Source organism: Stylophora pistillata, chromosome 1 (assembly GCF_964205215.1).
Source record: "Stylophora pistillata chromosome 1, jaStyPist1.2, whole genome shotgun sequence".
Classification (NCBI taxonomy): Eukaryota; Metazoa; Cnidaria; class Anthozoa; order Scleractinia; family Pocilloporidae; genus Stylophora; species Stylophora pistillata.
The window spans coordinates 56,357,587-56,375,409 of NC_142519.1; the positions used below are offsets into that span (position 1 = coordinate 56,357,587).

The following is a 17,823-nucleotide window of genomic DNA, read 5'->3' on the forward strand; positions in this document are numbered from 1 at the left end:
TGCTCCTGACAACATCACTCCTGAATCACACATTTATAAGGTCACGAGAATAAAGAAATTGATCACTAACTAAATACGTTCTTGATTGTTTAACTAACTCTCCTTTTCAGAACTATAGGAATTACAATAGGGAATAGTATGGAGAATATGCATATGGATGTTAGGGTATAAAGGGAATAGGAGTGGAAACAAATATAAATCATCCTGGTAAGAAATCAATCATATCTTAGCTCCATCCACTGAATAAATTAATTTGAATACAGACCTAGGACAATGGACCAAATAAATGATGCGTAACAATAACAAATCTCAGTTACTGATCCTGCGGTGAATCACGTACGATAAAACAATCTGAGCTGATTCAAGAAAGAAGTAAGGTTCCCACGAAATTATAAGGTAAGTGAGAAACATCGAACACAATACAGTAAATGGTTTCATGTGAAAGTGTAGTGCGGTCGTCCGGGTGAGTGCAATCCTTAGAAGGACTGTTGTCGTTGGTGGTCGTTTCGACAACCCTGTGCGGAAGTCATCAACAGAGTCAAGCCCTGAATAGACGTTGTCAGTCGAATGTTTTTAGTCCCGTTCGTATGAATGATTAGTCAGTTCCGCCGTGATCTTATTAACTGTAAGACTCATGTGCTGTAAGTCTGTCAGGCAGATATCTACAGCTAACAGCATCCCCCAGTTTCTTCTAAGAATGTTTTCACGTTGTGTAGACGTTTTAGGACTTACGTAACCTTCGGCACTGCCTACAATGACCTCAATGTTTGTGATACGTGTAAAATCTTGGTCACTGTAAATCAGAGCGACTGCAAATCGAACATTTTTGCCGTGATTTTGTTTACGAGACTTTGAGGTTTGGCATATACGGAAGTATAGGAATGCGGAATGAGATCTGTATAATGGCATAACTTTTTCACCGCGTTTGTAATGAGGGACAGTTCAGGGTACTTTTATAGCGTTCGGTTGCTTTAAGCTTTGCGAAATTTCTTCGAGCGGAACACCGTTCAGAAGCAAAAGCCTCGCAATCCGCAAATGTTTTAATCACAAAGAGGGCTTTTACAAAGCTTTTTACAAAGCTCTTTCAAAGTCTTAGTTTTTGACTCAGGAGATAATTTTGCTCATAAGCGAATGATGTTGCATGCAAATGTTTACAACTACTGTTCGCATAAAAATTACTTTAGTTATTATTCACGAAATCCATGATTGTTAAGGAGTTTGTAAACCATTTCTAGACCTAACTGCTGAGTGTTCCACCACTCTCTGTGTTGCTAGCAATGCTGTCCTCCCTAATAAAATCGTCCGATCACTTTGCACTTGGGCCATAAATGGGGTCGGAAAAAAAGAGATTCGTAATTGACATTACGGACCAAGAAATAGGTTATTAAGATGTATTGTGACTCCATTTATCAGGTGATACAGTTATTATTCCACTATGGAGGCGAAATCATTATGTTGTCCTGTTGAGTGGGCGTAACAATAGAATTCCAACGTCTCCTTAGTCTTCTCGTATTGACTCCATTTATCAGGTGATACAGTAATTATCCCTCTATGGAGGCGAAGCCACTAAATTGTCCTGTTGAGTGAGTGTAACAATAGAATACCAACATCTTCTTAGCCCACCACAAAGTTACTGAATTTTACCCGACATTCTCGCTCTTGGCTTTTGTTTGTTTCGGAAGATCTTCCGTTGTTCAATGCTTCGAATGTACCCGTCGGAGTTAGCAGCCATCAAACTGTTTCCTAATTAACCCGATTCAACTTATTGGTTGTTTCAGAGTGCTACAGAAGACGATAAACGTCTCACGATAAATTTCAAGCTGGGGCGTAAAAAATCAAAGCTCTACCTTGCAGAAATGTCATGAAAGTTGTAATCGGCGCATCATGAAAACTAAGAGAAAACTTTTTTTTTAAAGGGAGAGTACTTTATCGTTTGAATCAGCGAATTATACCCAGTAGATCCGTAGAAATAATTATTTCAGTTCTTTAATACGATTGTTTGTTGCCATTTGATTATTGATTGAGTGTCAATTATTTGCTTAATATCATAGCTGACAAACTACTCCTTAATTTTGGCGCGAAATTTCAGCATTAATTTTTAATTTCACATGTGAAATTACAAAATTGCCATGGTAACATCTCTTGTATCTCGATCAGAGCCACGATGGCGTCGAGATTTAAGACGGTGACCCTTGGAGAAGTTAGAAATTAAAAGAAGCGGCCGAAAATTAACAGGCACGAAGAATTCGAAAGGTATTTTTTTGAAGAAACTCAGAAAATTACCAACTTTAACAATTATGTATGCTTTAAACGAAAACTATATCTTCTTCATGTCTCGGTTTTCCATAGAGTAAACCAGTAAAAACAATTACGGTTGTGAACCGCCTAAAGGCTCGGGAAATTATCAGAATTTTGACAAAACGCAGGTGAAATTATTTCGTAATTTCACTCGTCGCCATTTGATTACACATACATATCTTTCAATCATTTTCTCCTTAATTAAACCTTGAACTCCCAGAAGTGACTAACATGAAACTTCTCTCTGTCATATCCATACATTATCCTGCAAAGAGGTAATGTGGAGAATACCCAAACCACTTTACTCAAGTAATTGTTGTTATGCTGATCTAACAACAAATTCTCATAACTATATAATTTACAACGAAATGTGTAGCAGCTAGAGGGGAGAATTGACAGTCAAATCTTGGAGGGTAAAGGGCTAAAATACATTTCAACACTCTGGCTATAACAGCAACTTTCAATACAAGCCCGAAAAAATAAATTACAAGAGCACGAAGATCATTTAAAATAAAGGACCCCAACCGGAAAAGATAACCACAAGCCAGCAAGCTAAATAACAAGAATCTTTGGCTCTAACCAAAGTCTTTACAACTCTAGCAGACGAGATGAGCATGTAATCGTGGCTTACCACTATTTAAAACAACGACAACTTCAAAACTTAAAATTAAAGGATTGATGGGCGAAATGTCAAATTAGATTCATCCCAAACAGCAAAAGTATAAAAGTAAATAAATAAGGAATAAAACCTCTTTTTATGAGGCCGATTTTCTCGAAGCTTACTTATAAATTGACGTAATCTTGCCCAAGATCACAACAGAATTAGAATGATTTCGACGAAGGCACGCAAAGTCAGTGGGACGCACTATAATCTGTGACCATGTATGTCACAGCACTATTTTATCCACATATGACTTAACTAATGAGTTATGATGTCCTTTAGGAGATTGACGTTTTGTCAAGATGTTACGAAAAAAGCTTCCAACATGGAGACGCTACCTCACAGTGGAGCCCTTGATATTTTTCTACGGCTACGGTCTGACGATGAGCATGCCGATTTTTAGACAGTATGTGTACAGCGTCATCAGCCAGTTGAAGGGTTTCCCCTACGAACAGTTGCTGTTGGAAAAAGAAGGCCTGGGATGTCAAGAACATTTTGCTGGTGCAAACAATACTTTGAGGGATCTAGAAAATGAGGTGAGATGTCATCATTTACTTTCAATAATTGAATGCTAGGGTGCGACGTCCTTCGCTTTGACGTTCTCAATCCCTTAATCGTGCCAGGCGTCCTTTACCGATATGACGTTTATTCACTAAAATTCATGTATTGAAACATGTTGGTCAAAAATAGTGTGACTTGACGAGTTGCTTCTACGTCTAAGCCAGCAGCTATCTCTATGGATATGAAATGTAATATTGTATTGTCATATTTCCTTATATGCATGGCTGACGCTGCGATCGCGTAAGATAGGCCATCATCCTTCAGCCATCTTGACCTTACTATTGGTTAATGATGCAAAATTTTGAGATCTACTTAAAATATTGAAGTTGTGAGCAGTAAGGAATAAGCCGTTGTTAATTGCCTGAGAAAGGGGGGGGGGAGGGAAAGGGGGAAGGGGGTGAATTGCATGGTTTTCAGGAGGAATGGAGCGGGGATCAGTCGTCACCAAACAGAGAGTAAAGGAGTGACTATTAAAAATTCACTACCAAGTAGGGGTTGGGATCCTTGAAATACCACAAAGCCCTATGGGGGGACCATGTCCCTTAGTCATAATGGGACTTTCTAGTCTACTAATCGAGCTGTTTTGTACCCTGCGTAGCTTCAAAAGCATTAGATGTTCCATAGGGGAAAAGTGCAAAAATAAAATATCCTAAATCAATAATTAATTCTCAGTAGAATATACAATTTTTCAGGTACAAAGTCTGGCAACTAAAATCGACACAGGAAACATTGTCTTCTGGGCCATTCCTTCGCTCATCGTAGCACCATTTTGGGGTCCCTGGACTGACAAATCTCGCCGGAGGAAACCCGCGCTCCTCGCTCCTGTGATTGGTGCATTTCTTGCCATTACGGTCTGGCTCATGGTCATGTATTTTGAATGGCCGCTGTACGTGACGTTTATCGGCTCAGCGCTAGCTGGATTCTCTGGTCATCTAACGACCATCTCGTTAGCAGTAATGGCATATATCGCTGATACCACTGAAAAGAACGAAATTGCTTTTCGGCTTGGTAATGAAAATTTACACGACTGATACTAGGCAGGTTGAAAGGACTTACCACATTTTTCCCCCTACCGGTCCCGGCACGAATCTAGCATTGAAAACTTCTCACCTATTGAATGGTTATATCTCGCGTAGCAGATCCCTGCAGATCCCGGGGAAAACATGACATCCTACAGGCGGGTCCCTTAGTGGTGAAGGGATCATCATAACATTTACTATAACTGAAAGTAAGCAGCTTCATATGGCTTCCGATCTCTAAACTTAAAGCCGACACGAAAGACGCCCACAAGTTGAGGTGTTTGGTTTGGGTTGTAGTCGTATGTACTCTCTACAATAAATTCTATGATGTATTTTACTTTGTATTCTTATTTTGCAGCCATTATGCAGACGCTTTTCTTCATGGGAGGTGTCGTGAGCCAGTTGACCAGTGGTTTCTGGATCCATAGATTCGGATTCATCATACCTACGTGGATCATCCTGGGATGTTATTTAATATCTGGTCTCTGGGTCATCTTCTTAGTTCCGGAAAGCCACGAGAAAGCCACCCACGAGAAACACAATTTCTTCGATATCAAGAGCTTAAAGGTTCTCGTCAACGTCCTTAGAAAGGAAAGGGAAGTCGGAAGGAAAAGTTTGCTTCTACTCGTTGTCGTAAGCGCTATCATCTACCTAACAACATTGGGCCTTGAAGGCGTAACTAGTCTTTTCGTCATGAGAAGCCCCCTCTGCTTTAGTCCCAAACTCGTTGGGTACTTTTTGGCATACGGAATGTTCCTCAGTGGAGTGGGAGGAGCCGTTGGTGTCAAGTTGCTTGGGAAGTTTTTCAGCGAGTTAAATGCTTGTGAAATATCGATTGTCAGTCAGATTGGTGAAATGGTGCTCCTAGCGTTCGCAACTCGCACCTGGTTGGTTTTTGTTGGTGAGTATAATGAGTGAAGGGAGAGGTGGTAGCCAATTAGTCAGCGCGTTAGAGTCCGGGTCGAAAGATCTGGGTCCAAGGCCCGGCAGGTCACTGTGTTATATTTACGGGCAGGGCACCTTGCCCACACAGTGCCTCTTTCCTTCGAGGAATAAACTGCACCATTTGTTGGGTGGAAGTATAGCCTTGTAATGAATTCCCGTCTCATCTAGAGATAGTAGGCGTATTCCTTGTTACTTCGTGCTACTAAAGCCTAGATAAGCTGACTGATGGGTTTCCTCGAAAACTGACTGATGGGCTGTATTCAGTAAAAAGCTGAGAGTATGCCGAGAATTGTCACTCTTCAAAGCTTAGTAGCCCTTCAATATACGTCGAGGTTACCTCATTTCCTAAAAATCATCCACAAGCCTGGTTTGCAGCACATTTGCCGCCTATTCTTTTCACGTGCATATGCTATTGATCACAAATTTTATGAATGCTTTCTCGTTAAAATTCACAGTCTCAAGCGAGGGTTGGGGTAGAAATTGGATATCCTGATGTTTATAATAACCATAAGGCCTATTGCTGCGAGGGAGAAGTCGTTCAATGACGCTATAATCCTTTCCTGTATTCTCTATCTCTCTCTTTCTCTCTCCCCCCCTCTCTCTCCCTTTCTATTGGAGTTGAAAAAAAAAATACATTAGTGGACTTATTAAGAGTAGTAGTACAGCAACACTCGAAATACACGTTGTAAGGTTTTAAACTTCTCTTATCTTTCAGCACCAATATTGGGATTCTTTAACTCATCTGTTGGCCCAATTATCATAAGTATTTTGTCAAGGATAGTTGGTAACGATGAGCAAGGTATGTACGACTGCAAAAAAACAAATGAAACCAAGAGAAATACGAACCGGCCATGCCTCACTGCTTTTGCGATAATCACAGACCAGGGCGTAATGATTAACCATAGGAAAAAAAAAAAACGGACAGACGGACCTACAAACAGACACAAGCACAAACAGGAGAGACGTAAAAACAGACGCTCAGATAAATAAACAGACAGATAGATAGACAGACAGAAAGACAGACAGATAGGCAGATAGAAAGAGATACAGACAAATAGAAAGACAGACAGACTGGCAGACAGATAGGCAGACAGATAGAAACACAGACAAAACGATAGATAAACAGACAGATAGACGGACAGCCAGACATCTGATGAGAGATAGAGAGACAGACAGATGGACAGACAAACAGACAGCCAAAAGATACACAGACAGACTGAAAATCAGACAGATGTACAGATGGAGAGACAGACGAGCAGACAAATAAACAGACAGATAGATAGACAGATGGACAGACAGCTAGACAAACAAATAGATAGATAGACAGACAAACAGACAGACTAAAGAGGACTAACAGACGCCGGGCTTACAGAGGGCTTACAGAGGGACAGACAGACAGACAGACAGGCAGGCAGACAAACAATAGACAAGTTAAGAGGAGATTTAAAGAAAGACGGTTTGGATGGCAAAACAGAAGCCAGTAAACCATGCCACTCAGAAAGGCAAAAAAACTGTAAGAAAAAGTGTCAAAAAACTTCCTTACAGGTCTGTTTATTTCCTTGTTCTAGGTTCCTTGTTTTGTGCTATTGGCATTATTAGTAGCCTCTGCCAATTCCTGGGTGCGACGTTATTTTACAGCGTGTACGAACGCACTCTCCACCTCACATTCGGTGGTTTCGTGTTCCTTCTGTGCGCCGCCATAAAGCTAATTCCTTTTTGTATCCTCAGGTAAGTAAACGTTTCGTTGTAGTCGCAAGACAGTTCATTTAGTAAATTGAAGCTAATGTATGCGGTTAACGGAAGATGATAAGTCATTTGGGGCCCCGAAAGAAGATAGAATGCAGGGTCTCAAAACTCGAAAACCTTTCCAAAAACTATCAACAAGTGTCCGCGTATGTTGTTATCTATCTATCCATTCTTTACTAAAACTGTATAGCTTAACCCTCATACATGAAGTGATCAAGGGTTTTTTCATTTTATTCCACATAATTTTATTCATGTTTTCCCGTGAGTTGTCAATCGCCCATTTCTACTCCAGCTGATCAGAGAAAGGTGCTATGAGAGTGAATAGACTGCCTTAGTCAGGAACACAACACGACCACTTCGTTGTGGGTTCATCGAAACTATTTGATCCAGAATCCACCAATGAGTCAATCCGCCGGTGTGCCTCAGGTTATTCAAGAAAAACAATAAGTTGTTTACTAACTTGTTTACTAACTTGTTTACTAACTTGTTTACTAACTTGTTTTGCAGGTGCGTACAAGTACCACCGACCGATGAACGGCGAGAAACAGGAGTAGAGATGACATTGAAGGATGATGAAGAAAATGGTAATAAACAAGACGAGAAGTTGCTCGAGGAAAACGGAAAAGTGAAAGACTCAGAACATGAAAATGAAAATGACACATCAGCAGAAGCCGACGTGTTTGACCCAGACAAAATAGAGCTTGCAAAGCCAATAGAGGACTAGGAATATCCACCGGAAATGTTGAGATAACAAAGCAGAAAGCAGGCTGACAGCCGAACAGACAGACAGACAGACAGACAGACAGACAGACAGACAGGCAGACCCACAGACAGACATACAGACAGACAGACACAGTCAAGAGGACGGTTAAAAAAATAGATCAATTTTTTTTTTTTTTAATGTGTAATAACATCCAGAGCCTTATGTCTTTTAATACAAAACAATATAGTTTAGGTAAGGTCATTGATAATAATTAGTCACGTTTTTGCTTAATTGATACTTCTCTGATTAGTGGTTTGAAATGTAACGGCCAGATGCTACTGAGATTGATTGAAATAGGAGCGCAAGACTTGTACATCATTCACATCAAAGCTTAAACGTATTTTAAAGCTGTTTTGTTAAACACGGTTCATATTTGTTTTCTTTATAGCAGCTGCTTAAACCGATGTTTGTCGACTTCAGTGTAGCATATTGAAAAGACAAGTTATTGACTACTTGAATCAAATAGAAAGTTCAGTTTTCAAGTCTCTGTTTCTGATTTTCATTCAGTTAAAAAATCCATTTTAGCTTAACATGTTTGCTGGTGTGAACGGGATATACGTTATCCAGACGAGTGAAATATGTGGTGGGGATTTCCGGAAAATGGTTGTATCGAGTATGTATCGAAGCTCTCAAAGAGGTGATAGCTCTTAGGGCTAACGGTTTAATTTGGCCGTTTTATGGCTGGCGGTTAACCCCATTGAGGCCTTATCTATCGTATTAGCCTTCTAGAATTCTACACATCCACAGTATTTACATAACCTGAGTAATGCATGCACCCAACGTCTACGCGACACGATACCCTTAGCCAAGTAGAATTTTTATACAATGTCAGAAATATGAGAGGACGAAGACATCGTCAAAGCAAATCGAAAGTTAAAGTAGGACAAAGTCCGACGTTCTCCATACCTTGTAAAATTCCCTTTTTTAGCTTGTTATCCTTTTTGAGTAATAAAGATATAACTGTTACACCAAGCACTTGTTTCAGATTTACGCCGCATCATTTCGAAAGGTTGCCTACCCCTGCCCTCGTAAAGCTAAGCAATGATATTTCTGCAAGGAAACATTTTTTCTTTGATCAAGCGCCATCGTGAGATGATTGTGAGTTGTTTATCGTCTCCTTTAGTGTCACGAAATGAATTTAAAAAAATTTGACAAAGACTGCATGTGGCTACTGATATAGCACATTTTCATAGCATTGAAAAGAACTTGAGGTTGTATAATAACGCTGGAAGGTAGTGTTGCAGAGGAGTTGAATTCACGTGCAAAACAAGAGGCAGTCTAAGACTGTACGTGGGTATTGATACAAGACAATTCTTATTGTGTTGAAAAGAACAAGAGGCTGTGTAATGACGCTGAGAAGATTATATTCATGTAAGTGCAAAACAGAACTTGTCGCATCCCAAATATTTATGAGTACCCTGTTTCACAAGAGAAAGATGATTCAAGAATATAATAATAAACTGACATTCAGCTAATAATGAAAAAGTAACAAATTATCGTACTAACAATAGTCATTATGATTACAGTAGTAATATACAACAATTTAAGGGGGCTAACTCGAAAGCCTTACGGTTCTCATTCCTATTTTCTAGGCTCCAATAATGATAAAGCTTTGCTTCTGAAACTTTGCTTTTTCATTATAAAAAATTTTCTTGTTTAAATTTCCACTTTTGTGAGACTTGTTTTACACAACCCCGAATTCAGCGTTTAGAAATATTCTGCAATTCTGCCTTTCCTCTGTTCATTATTCCATTTAACTGGGCGAGAATCGTTTTTCGCGTTTCTGTAGTGTTACGCAAGAACTAAAAAATATGTCATTTTGGGTTGTTTAGGCACAAAATGACTTGCTTCAAAGGCACTTCTGTCTTAAGTTTACGCTGCGCCGAAAAACTGAATCTCCAGCGCGAATGTCGAACTATGCAGATACTCTGAAGTAAACAATAAGTGATATCGGGTCAAAATCACGCGAGTGAAGTTCAGCATTGTATTGCAACCGTCACTCACTCATTTTGATAACATAATTATGTATACAAGCATTATACTTTTATAATTGTAGTTTGTATATACTGTATCATTTTAAACACTTTTAAGGCAAAGCAATCTCTTAACGCAATTTATTCTTGCTTTTATAAGTTAATAGTTCTATAAATTTAGGCAGTTCCATAATACTAAATCATTTTAAACACTTTTACATAGCTTCTAAGTTTATTTATCTATCTTTTCTTTCGTGACTGACCTGTAAAGTAGCTTTATATAGCCAGGGCCGTAGCTACCATGAGGCAAGACGAGGCAATTGCCTCATCTTGATTTTGTCCAAGACTGACTTTTCTGAAGAAAAATGCCACGGAAAATGCTTAAAAAAGTTCTTCTGAACCTCTAGATTTCAAAATTTTCTTGGGGGTGGGGGGGGCATGCCCCCAGACCCCCCTAGCAACTTGCGCCTTCGGTGCTCAAAACTTGCCTCATCTTATTCTGAAGTCTGGCTACGGCCCTGATAGCTAAGTGTTAGCCACGTTAAATAAAGTATGTATGAATGTATGTATGTATACATACATCAAGTATTTTTTATTTTTATTTTTTTTAACCTCCTATAGGAGGCAGTAGCCACAAAAATTGCGCGACGGCAAAACTTGCCTCGGGGTGATGACGAGGGCCAAAGGAGGAATAGCAGTTATCTTGAGTCATGTTTACCAGAATCCATTGTGTAAACTTCAAACTTTTTAAACTCCTTAATGAGGTTAAAAACAACTATATGGATCCTGTAATGCCTGGTGGTCAATTTCGCTCAACGCCAATTCTCTCGCGATACAAATTTGAGACTTTTCGAACACTCTGTCGTTGTCTGACCACAAAGACCTTAAAGCAAAGGCATAAGATATACTACGCGTAATCCTTTAGTCATTTTTTTCCTTCTTGTCACACAACGTATCTCCCGTGGGGAGGAGGGAAACTTGAATGGTTAACATTAGTCATTCAAGTTTCCCTCCTCCCCACGGGAGATACTGCAAGTCTTAATTAGATTAACATCGACTCAGAAGGAGACTGCTATTTCCTCTCTCACTTGAAAATCTGAAGGGGAAACAAAACCTTTAGCGCACTTAACTGAAATATCATCGTTCAGAACCAACTGGGTTAGATATATTGGACTGCTCTAAGTCTTCTAAAGGACGGCAGTCCAACATTCTTCTCCACAGGGGTAGGGATATACCTAAGTAAACAAACACAGTGATGGTCTTGACGTCACCGGCAAAGCTGAAGTTGTCCGCCGTAACTGGAGTGAATGCCAACAAATACAGCAGCTGCAACTGACACAACCCAGTGATCTAACTATCCAGTTGTGCTCTGACAAGGTAACCTGTTCGTCATTTCTTTTCCCAAATGTTCTTTTCATGGATAAAATTTACCAGTGCAAAGCGCGACGCTGAATATCGGATATGACCGGAGAGATATTCGCAGAGCTAGAGTCAAACGAGGATTAGCGTTTCCACGTCATTTTCCATTCATTTGCAATGCATGATTTGTATTGTAAAAGCGATGAGATGCTGCTTAGGTGACAGCTGTATAGATGGTTTATAGCAAAACAAGCTAATTTTGTAATTCACAATTAACATATGCATGTCACGGAGGATTAGGTTGGCTCCTTGAAATGTCAAACAGAGCTATTTCTTTTATCAGGGGTCACTCAAGCAAAAGTAAACATGTAAATCACAGGAAGGGAGCAATGATTGCAACTATTTTCGGTTCGCCCTGTGCTCAGAATCTAAGCAAGTAAAACCACAGTGCATTGGAATGGTCAGGTTTCTGTGTAAGCTCGTAATCGAGAGTCCCTTGTGGTCGCTCTCTAACAAATTCAAAGTTCGAGGACTATTCTTTGCCTCGTAGAAAAAGCGGGTTGAATAGAAAAGATATCGAAATAAACTAATGGGACAGTAGTATCTTTGCAAATAGCGATATCTCAAAACGCCTTCTGCTCAAAGACACGCTTGTATTTACCTAATGTCACATCCTGTTTTGCGAGCAGTTTTCACCAAAACTGATATTCCCAGACGGAAGGCTGTGTGACCTTTTGTGACGTCACCAGAAATCATTACAATACTGAATAATTCGTTCCAGTTTAGGAGTTGTAGTGTGCAAGTGCTTGTGAGAACTGGAAATGTAAGTGGAGCTAAATAAAATTGTTATCTGTATTTTCGTAAGCGTGACACGAAGAAAAAAATCAAAGCATCGGTGCTCCGATGCTCTACAACTGAGCCAACGAGAACTTAGTCTCCTTCGAAGCCGTCTTTCGGGATGTCACGCAACGCTTCCCTTGTGACATTCCGAAAGACGGCTGCGAAGGAGACTAACGAGAACTCGAAGTGAGCTCGGCCATACCAAAAGTTCATATGACAAGCATTCTGCATACTACTGGGATCAGAATTGTCAAAAGTATCCTGACTGTGTAAAATCGTAGATTGAATTAACTAAAAACTGGTATTCGTTTGTCACGAGCGTGGGTCATTGACAAAGGCAAGGGACATGCCTTTTTTACAGAAGAATGTTTGGTTACGTGTGCTTAGATAGAGAAAGAGTTTTCAGCCGATGAAAAGTGTAAACATCATAGGTCGCAATACAATTTTTTTTCTCAATTCAGAGCTGCGATCCTATTCAACAAGGATAAGACTCCATCCCACCAAAGTCGATAGTTTTCCTAGCACCTCCTTTATACCTGTACTACTGTGTGGGCTTTTGGGATTTTAGCTAGCGACTGACATTAGCGATCACACGCATGTGACCATACTAATGGTCGAACTTTCAACTCATATCCTGCATCATTCTTTCAGATGTCTTTATCCATCGTCATCCAGTTTCTCAAGAAATATTTTACGGTGGAACTCGTAATATTTTTCTACTTCTACGGATTTCTTATGAACTTACCAATCCTGACAATTTACGTGTACGAGCGAATTAGTGATGAGAAAGGATTTCCGTATCAGAACCTCAGCCAAAGCGATGACGGAAACGGCTGCGGAGGAGATGACCTGGGGCAAAATTCAACATTGAGAGAACTGGAAAATGAGGTCACTCACTCATTCACGTTATTTTTAATCACGTAGCTGTCCTCTCACAGTGATGTAATGACGTATTGTCGTTGCAGTATGACTAGCATGACTGATGAAACTAATTTTCTCATTGTTTTATGATTTAGTAACCTGTAATATGATAAGAAAAAAACAACACCCCGATTTAGAGCCTGTAATATGATAAGAAAAAAGCAATACCCCAGGAATTCATTCTTTCTTTGAATTCATCCCGGTTTTAATGCTGAATTACATCATCGCGTTGTGCTGTAAGTAAAGACGCCTGATTCTCACCTAATTCTCTAACTCCTGTCTGCTCTCAGGGGTATGAATGGGAACCCTTTAAAAAGAGATGTATGGTAAGGATGGGGCAAGTGGCTTGGAACCTACAAAGGACAACCATTCCACAGGGAGAGCGGCCTCGCTCGATATCTCATGATACTGAAAATACCAGATACTTTCCAAAATATAACAGGGTGCCCGCGAGCAATCTCGCGAAACATATGCTCAACATATCCCTTGTTTCATTTCAGGTGCAAACTCTGGCTTCCCAGCTCGGCATGACGTACAATCTTACCCTCACCTTGCTTTCCCTTGTTGTGGCGCCCCTATGGGGCCCGTGGACAGATAATGGCGGCAGAAGAAAACCTGCTTTGCTTGTTGCCATATTGGGAGCTTGTCTGGAGATGGTCATTACCCTGTTGGTAATGTATTTTAACTGGTCAGTCTACATTTTGATTGCGGGCGCGGCCTTCAACGGGCTGTCGGGATTTGCGACAGTTTTATTCGTTGGAGCAACGGCATACTTAGCAGACGTTTCCAGCAAAGAAGAAAGAGCTTTTCGAATTGGTGAGTATAATGAGTAATTGATCGTCACGTTGACATACCGTTAAAGAGCTTTTAGATTGTGTATCGTAAACCCAAACCAAAGGGATTACAACAGCCAATCAAAGTGAAGGATTATTGCGCAGAGCTAATATGAGAACTCATTGCGAATATACGCTAGTTAATCACTAATACTTGCTTATCAGGCGAGCTTGACGTGTCGCTACATCGTGCAAGATAACTGCTTTGCTTTACTTTCCTGATATTCCAGCGGTGCTGTACATGCACGTATTCCTCGCTGGAGTCATCAGTCAACTGACCAGCGGTCTTTGGATTCAAAATGTGGGATTCATTCCTTCTGCTTGGTTCATGTTAGCCTGCTATGTTCTCTCTGGGGTCTGGGCCCTATTTTTCGTGCGGGAAATTCCCCGAGGAAAGAACAACGGAAAAATGGTTGGATTTTTCAGCATTGAAAATATAAAGTGTTTTATCAATGTTTTCCGAAAGCAGAGAAAGGCTGGACGAAAGAATTTTCTCTTGCTGATGGTTTGCGAAGGCGTGATTTTCCTATCAACCCTAGGAATTGCTGGTGTAAAAGGACTGTTCGTCCTGAGGAGCCCCCTTTGTTGGGGTCCACACCTGGTTGGGTATTACTTTGCATTCGAAGGGTTTGTGCATGGTGTTGGAAGCGTAGTTGGCATTCACTGCTTAGAACGCTGCTTCAAAGAGTTGAGTGTCGTCCGCACCAGTTTGGTATCCGTGATTCTTGCTTTGGTTATGTTGGCATTCTCCGATCGCACTTGGATGGTGTTTGTTGGTAAGTGTTAGGGATCAGTCATCCTTTATCACCTGGGGAGGGGAGGGGAGTTGTTAGAGGATTTTGGAGGGGGGGGAATCGTAGGGTTTCAGGGGGAACGTATTAAGGGGGGATCAGTCGCCTTTAACAGAGTTTAAAGGGGGGGCTATTGAGACTTCTAGTATCATTAGAATATTAAAGAACCTCATGGGAAAATGAGTGAGGTAATTTATTTGTGACACAACCACACTAGTACCCCCCCCCTCCCCAGACGATAAACAATGACCGATCCTTAAAATGGAGAAAAGGGGGCCACTCATTCTTGCATTATCAGTAACTAAGTACTTCACAAATTTTTCTCTTTGCTTCTTCCAGCGGTCGTGGTCGGCGTCTTCTACGGTGTCGCTGATCCAGTTTTGGTGGGAGCAATGTCGCGGATTGTGTCAGATGAAGAGCAAGGTACAGAAAACAATCAACAACGATTTCAAGCATTTGTTAGGAGCATGGTAGAAATTCTAATTCTGAAGCTGTTCATGGAGGATACGCTCCTCAGTTAGTTGTCTACCAAGTGTGAGCTTCAGAGAATAATCGGTGTTAGCGAGCTACCCAGGTCATATACTGAGATCATTTGTTAAAGGTTTACTGCATACTTCTGAGATACAAATGCAATGACAAAAGTGGTCCGAGTGGAGTCAAAGTAGAGGGGCTCGGTGGGTCCTCAATTGGTACCCTGATTGGCATTCAATAAAATGAATAAATCAGCGTGTAGCGATTTGACGGACTGCAGAAGAAATTAGCTAAAGAATTGAAACAATTCTAGCACAAAATCTCGACAATGATAACTACGTTAAAGCAAGCTCAATAAAGCAGTCCGTCTTAAACTTAACAAAATCATGAAAACGCCGATTTTGTGCAGGTTTTTTTTTTTCCCTGTGCTCCCCTAAACTATTTTAAAGGAAAGGCAGACGGAAACCTTTTCTTAAGGCTTTACCACAAAGAATTAATATGAACAGAGAATTATGGAAGGGAAAACAAAATAAGTTTAGCATATATGTATAGTATTGTCCCTTTTCCCTCCGTTTTTGCCAGGCTTAGTATTATTACACCCAAAAGTCGCTGTACTACGCAGTAGAAGGAACTCAATTTGCCGCAATAGATGACAAAAGAAGTTTTAGTCTGTAAAAAAGGGAATTATGACCAGTTAAGGTGGCCCTCCCTTTGCTCTACCTTTTTTGGGATACCCTAATAAAAGAGGTCTGCGTACTCTAAAGCAGAAAGTTTAACGAGCAAGCTTCTCGACCCTCACCAATTTCTCCCTGCTCCATTCATGTTTCAGGTGCTATGTTTTCTGCTTATGAAATGGTCATCGCACTGATGCAGCTTATAGGCGCCGTGCTCTTCAATACAGTTTACCAGGCAACACTTGCTTTGACGTTTCAAGGTCTGGTCTTCCTTATCTGTGCAGCGTTGATCATAATTCCCTTTGTCCTCGTGAGGTAAGTGTGTTTGCCGACTACCTCTCCTACCAATTCACAATGCCACGTCAAACCACATGGCTTTTCTAGTTATATTCCCACTGAAGTATCTCTGTACCTGTGTTCTTTAAGTTTACTCCGATGTTCCTTTTACTGCACAAACAAAACTTAATTAATGAGACTGATGTTAGCCATAACTGTTCCGTTTACACGTGATATTATCTTAGCGCGTGGACGGCATAAAAACACGCTTAAACTCTTTACTGGAAAGACTTTCTGTCCTCTTCCAAACGAAAAGCCGCGTGGGCGCGGCGACAAAAGGGTAACAATGGAATGTGAAAGTACTCAACACTTACTGATTGTATTTTTGTCACCCAGCTTCATAGAACTGCCACCTATTGAAGACGATGAGAAGTTGAAGGAGGATGACGAGTTAGAGTTGAAACAGGCCCAACATGCATCTCGGGAGTAGCCCAAATTATCGCCTGAAAAAAAATGAAAACGCCGTAGTCATTATTTCCATGTATCATGAGAATTTTGGTTGTGTCACGATGAAATTTTACCTGATCTTCCCATAAGGCTCTGTAATACTTTTATCACCCCCTCTCGTTTTTTAAAGCCCCTCCTTTATACTCTGTTGACCCTCTTCCTCCTGAAAACCATGTAACCCACCCTCCAAATCCTCCCACCCCCCAAATCCTTTCCCCTTCAAATCCTCCCACTCCCCCAAATTCTTTCCCCTTCAAATCCTCCCACCCCCCCACAAATCTTCCCCCTCAGGCCATAAATAATGAATGGTTTCCTATTAATAAAATGCACGAATTTTTCACTTTTAAAAAAATACACAATTTAGGTTTGGCAGTTTGATAAAAAAAAAATAATAATAATAGTATCATACGTACGAGCTTGTGCTTTATACATTCGTTCTAAAATTTTAAACTTTGTTATCGACAGTAGGATTAGACATACTGCACAATGTACAGTGTCAATTATAAATAAATACATTTATTAATCATCAGTTATAGCCCTTCCACTTGTTAAAACGTCATTGGTTCCGTGGCTTTTAATTGTCTTCAATTTAGTCATTCATGTACGAGCATAGACATATTTACTCATCAGTTGAAGTCCTTCCACTTGACAAAATATCGTTGGATTCGTGGCCTTTGCTTGCCTTTAATATAATCATTCATGTACGAGCATATACATATTAAGTCATCAGTTGAGGTCCTTCCACTTGTCAAAATATCATTGGATTCGTGGCTTTTGATTGTCTTTATACATGTACACGAGCATTAATGAGTCTATCACTTGTTGTTAGGAAAGCTCAGTGAAAATCTCATGCGCACAGCTTCGATCCATTTTCGGCCTGTTTTTAGCTTTTTCAGGGTGGTTGGAACAAAATAATAACAATAAAAAACAAATCAAAGATTAACATTATTGGCACCGTTAACAAGTGTCTGTTTTTGCTTGAAAATGTAGAGTTTTAACTCCGGTCTGGCCTTTGACTCACATCTATCCAGTGAAAAAGGTCACCGAGAACGTATCTTTTCAAAAACGTTCTGCAGACTGGGGATTTATAAAAACACTGTTTTGCTGTACTCGTGAGGGCAAATGAAAGGGAGGTTTTTGGAAAACGATAATGCGACGGTGTGTGACTCAATCTAGCCTGCGCAC

General features: G+C 40.4%; 2 protein-coding genes across 3 annotated transcripts; both read left to right on the forward strand.

Annotated features, from left to right (window-relative positions):
* The first annotated feature begins 246 nt into the window (after nt 1-246).
* On the forward strand, nt 247-8,965 carry LOC111331132 (proton-coupled folate transporter). 2 transcript variants are annotated; one of them, XM_088724616.1, is made up of 8 exons: nt 265-396; nt 2,158-2,253; nt 3,242-3,495; nt 4,213-4,528; nt 4,898-5,440; nt 6,200-6,283; nt 7,053-7,212; nt 7,738-8,965. In XM_088724616.1, the coding sequence occupies exons 3-8, from the start codon at nt 3,262-3,264 to the stop codon at nt 7,952-7,954; spliced, it is 1,554 nt and encodes a 517-aa protein (XP_088580742.1). In that variant the 5' UTR covers nt 265-396; nt 2,158-2,253; nt 3,242-3,261; the 3' UTR covers nt 7,955-8,965. The 2 variants fall into 2 exon arrangements, with proteins under 2 accessions (XP_088580739.1, XP_088580742.1); XM_088724613.1 differs by lacking the exon at nt 2,158-2,253 and having other exon boundaries at nt 247-396.
* Nucleotides 8,966-11,052: 2,087 nt separating this feature from the next.
* On the forward strand, nt 11,053-17,167 carry LOC111331145 (proton-coupled folate transporter). Its single transcript, XM_022936202.2, has 7 exons — nt 11,053-11,343; nt 12,817-13,053; nt 13,587-13,902; nt 14,150-14,695; nt 15,050-15,133; nt 16,011-16,170; nt 16,528-17,167. Exons 2-7 carry the CDS (start codon nt 12,817-12,819, stop codon nt 16,619-16,621), a joined length of 1,437 nt encoding a protein of 478 aa, XP_022791937.2. The 5' UTR covers nt 11,053-11,343; the 3' UTR covers nt 16,622-17,167.
* Nucleotides 17,168-17,823: the final 656 nt, after the last annotated feature.

Excerpts from the sequence above, each read along its gene's own strand:
- LOC111331145 (XM_022936202.2), top strand. The coding sequence starts at position 12,817 with ATGTCTTTATCCATCGTCATCCAGTTTCTCAAGAAATATTTTACGGTG. Across the intron at positions 14,696-15,049 it reads CACTTGGATGGTGTTTGTTG|CGGTCGTGGTCGGCGTCTTC; the intron begins GTAAGTGTTAGG and ends TGCTTCTTCCAG. Across the intron at positions 16,171-16,527 it reads ATTCCCTTTGTCCTCGTGAG|CTTCATAGAACTGCCACCTA; the intron begins GTAAGTGTGTTT and ends TTTGTCACCCAG.
- LOC111331132 (XM_088724613.1), top strand. The coding sequence starts at position 3,262 with ATGTTACGAAAAAAGCTTCCAACATGGAGACGCTACCTCACAGTGGAG. Across the intron at positions 5,441-6,199 it reads CACCTGGTTGGTTTTTGTTG|CACCAATATTGGGATTCTTT; the intron begins GTGAGTATAATG and ends CTTATCTTTCAG. Across the intron at positions 6,284-7,052 it reads AGTTGGTAACGATGAGCAAG|GTTCCTTGTTTTGTGCTATT; the intron begins GTATGTACGACT and ends TCCTTGTTCTAG.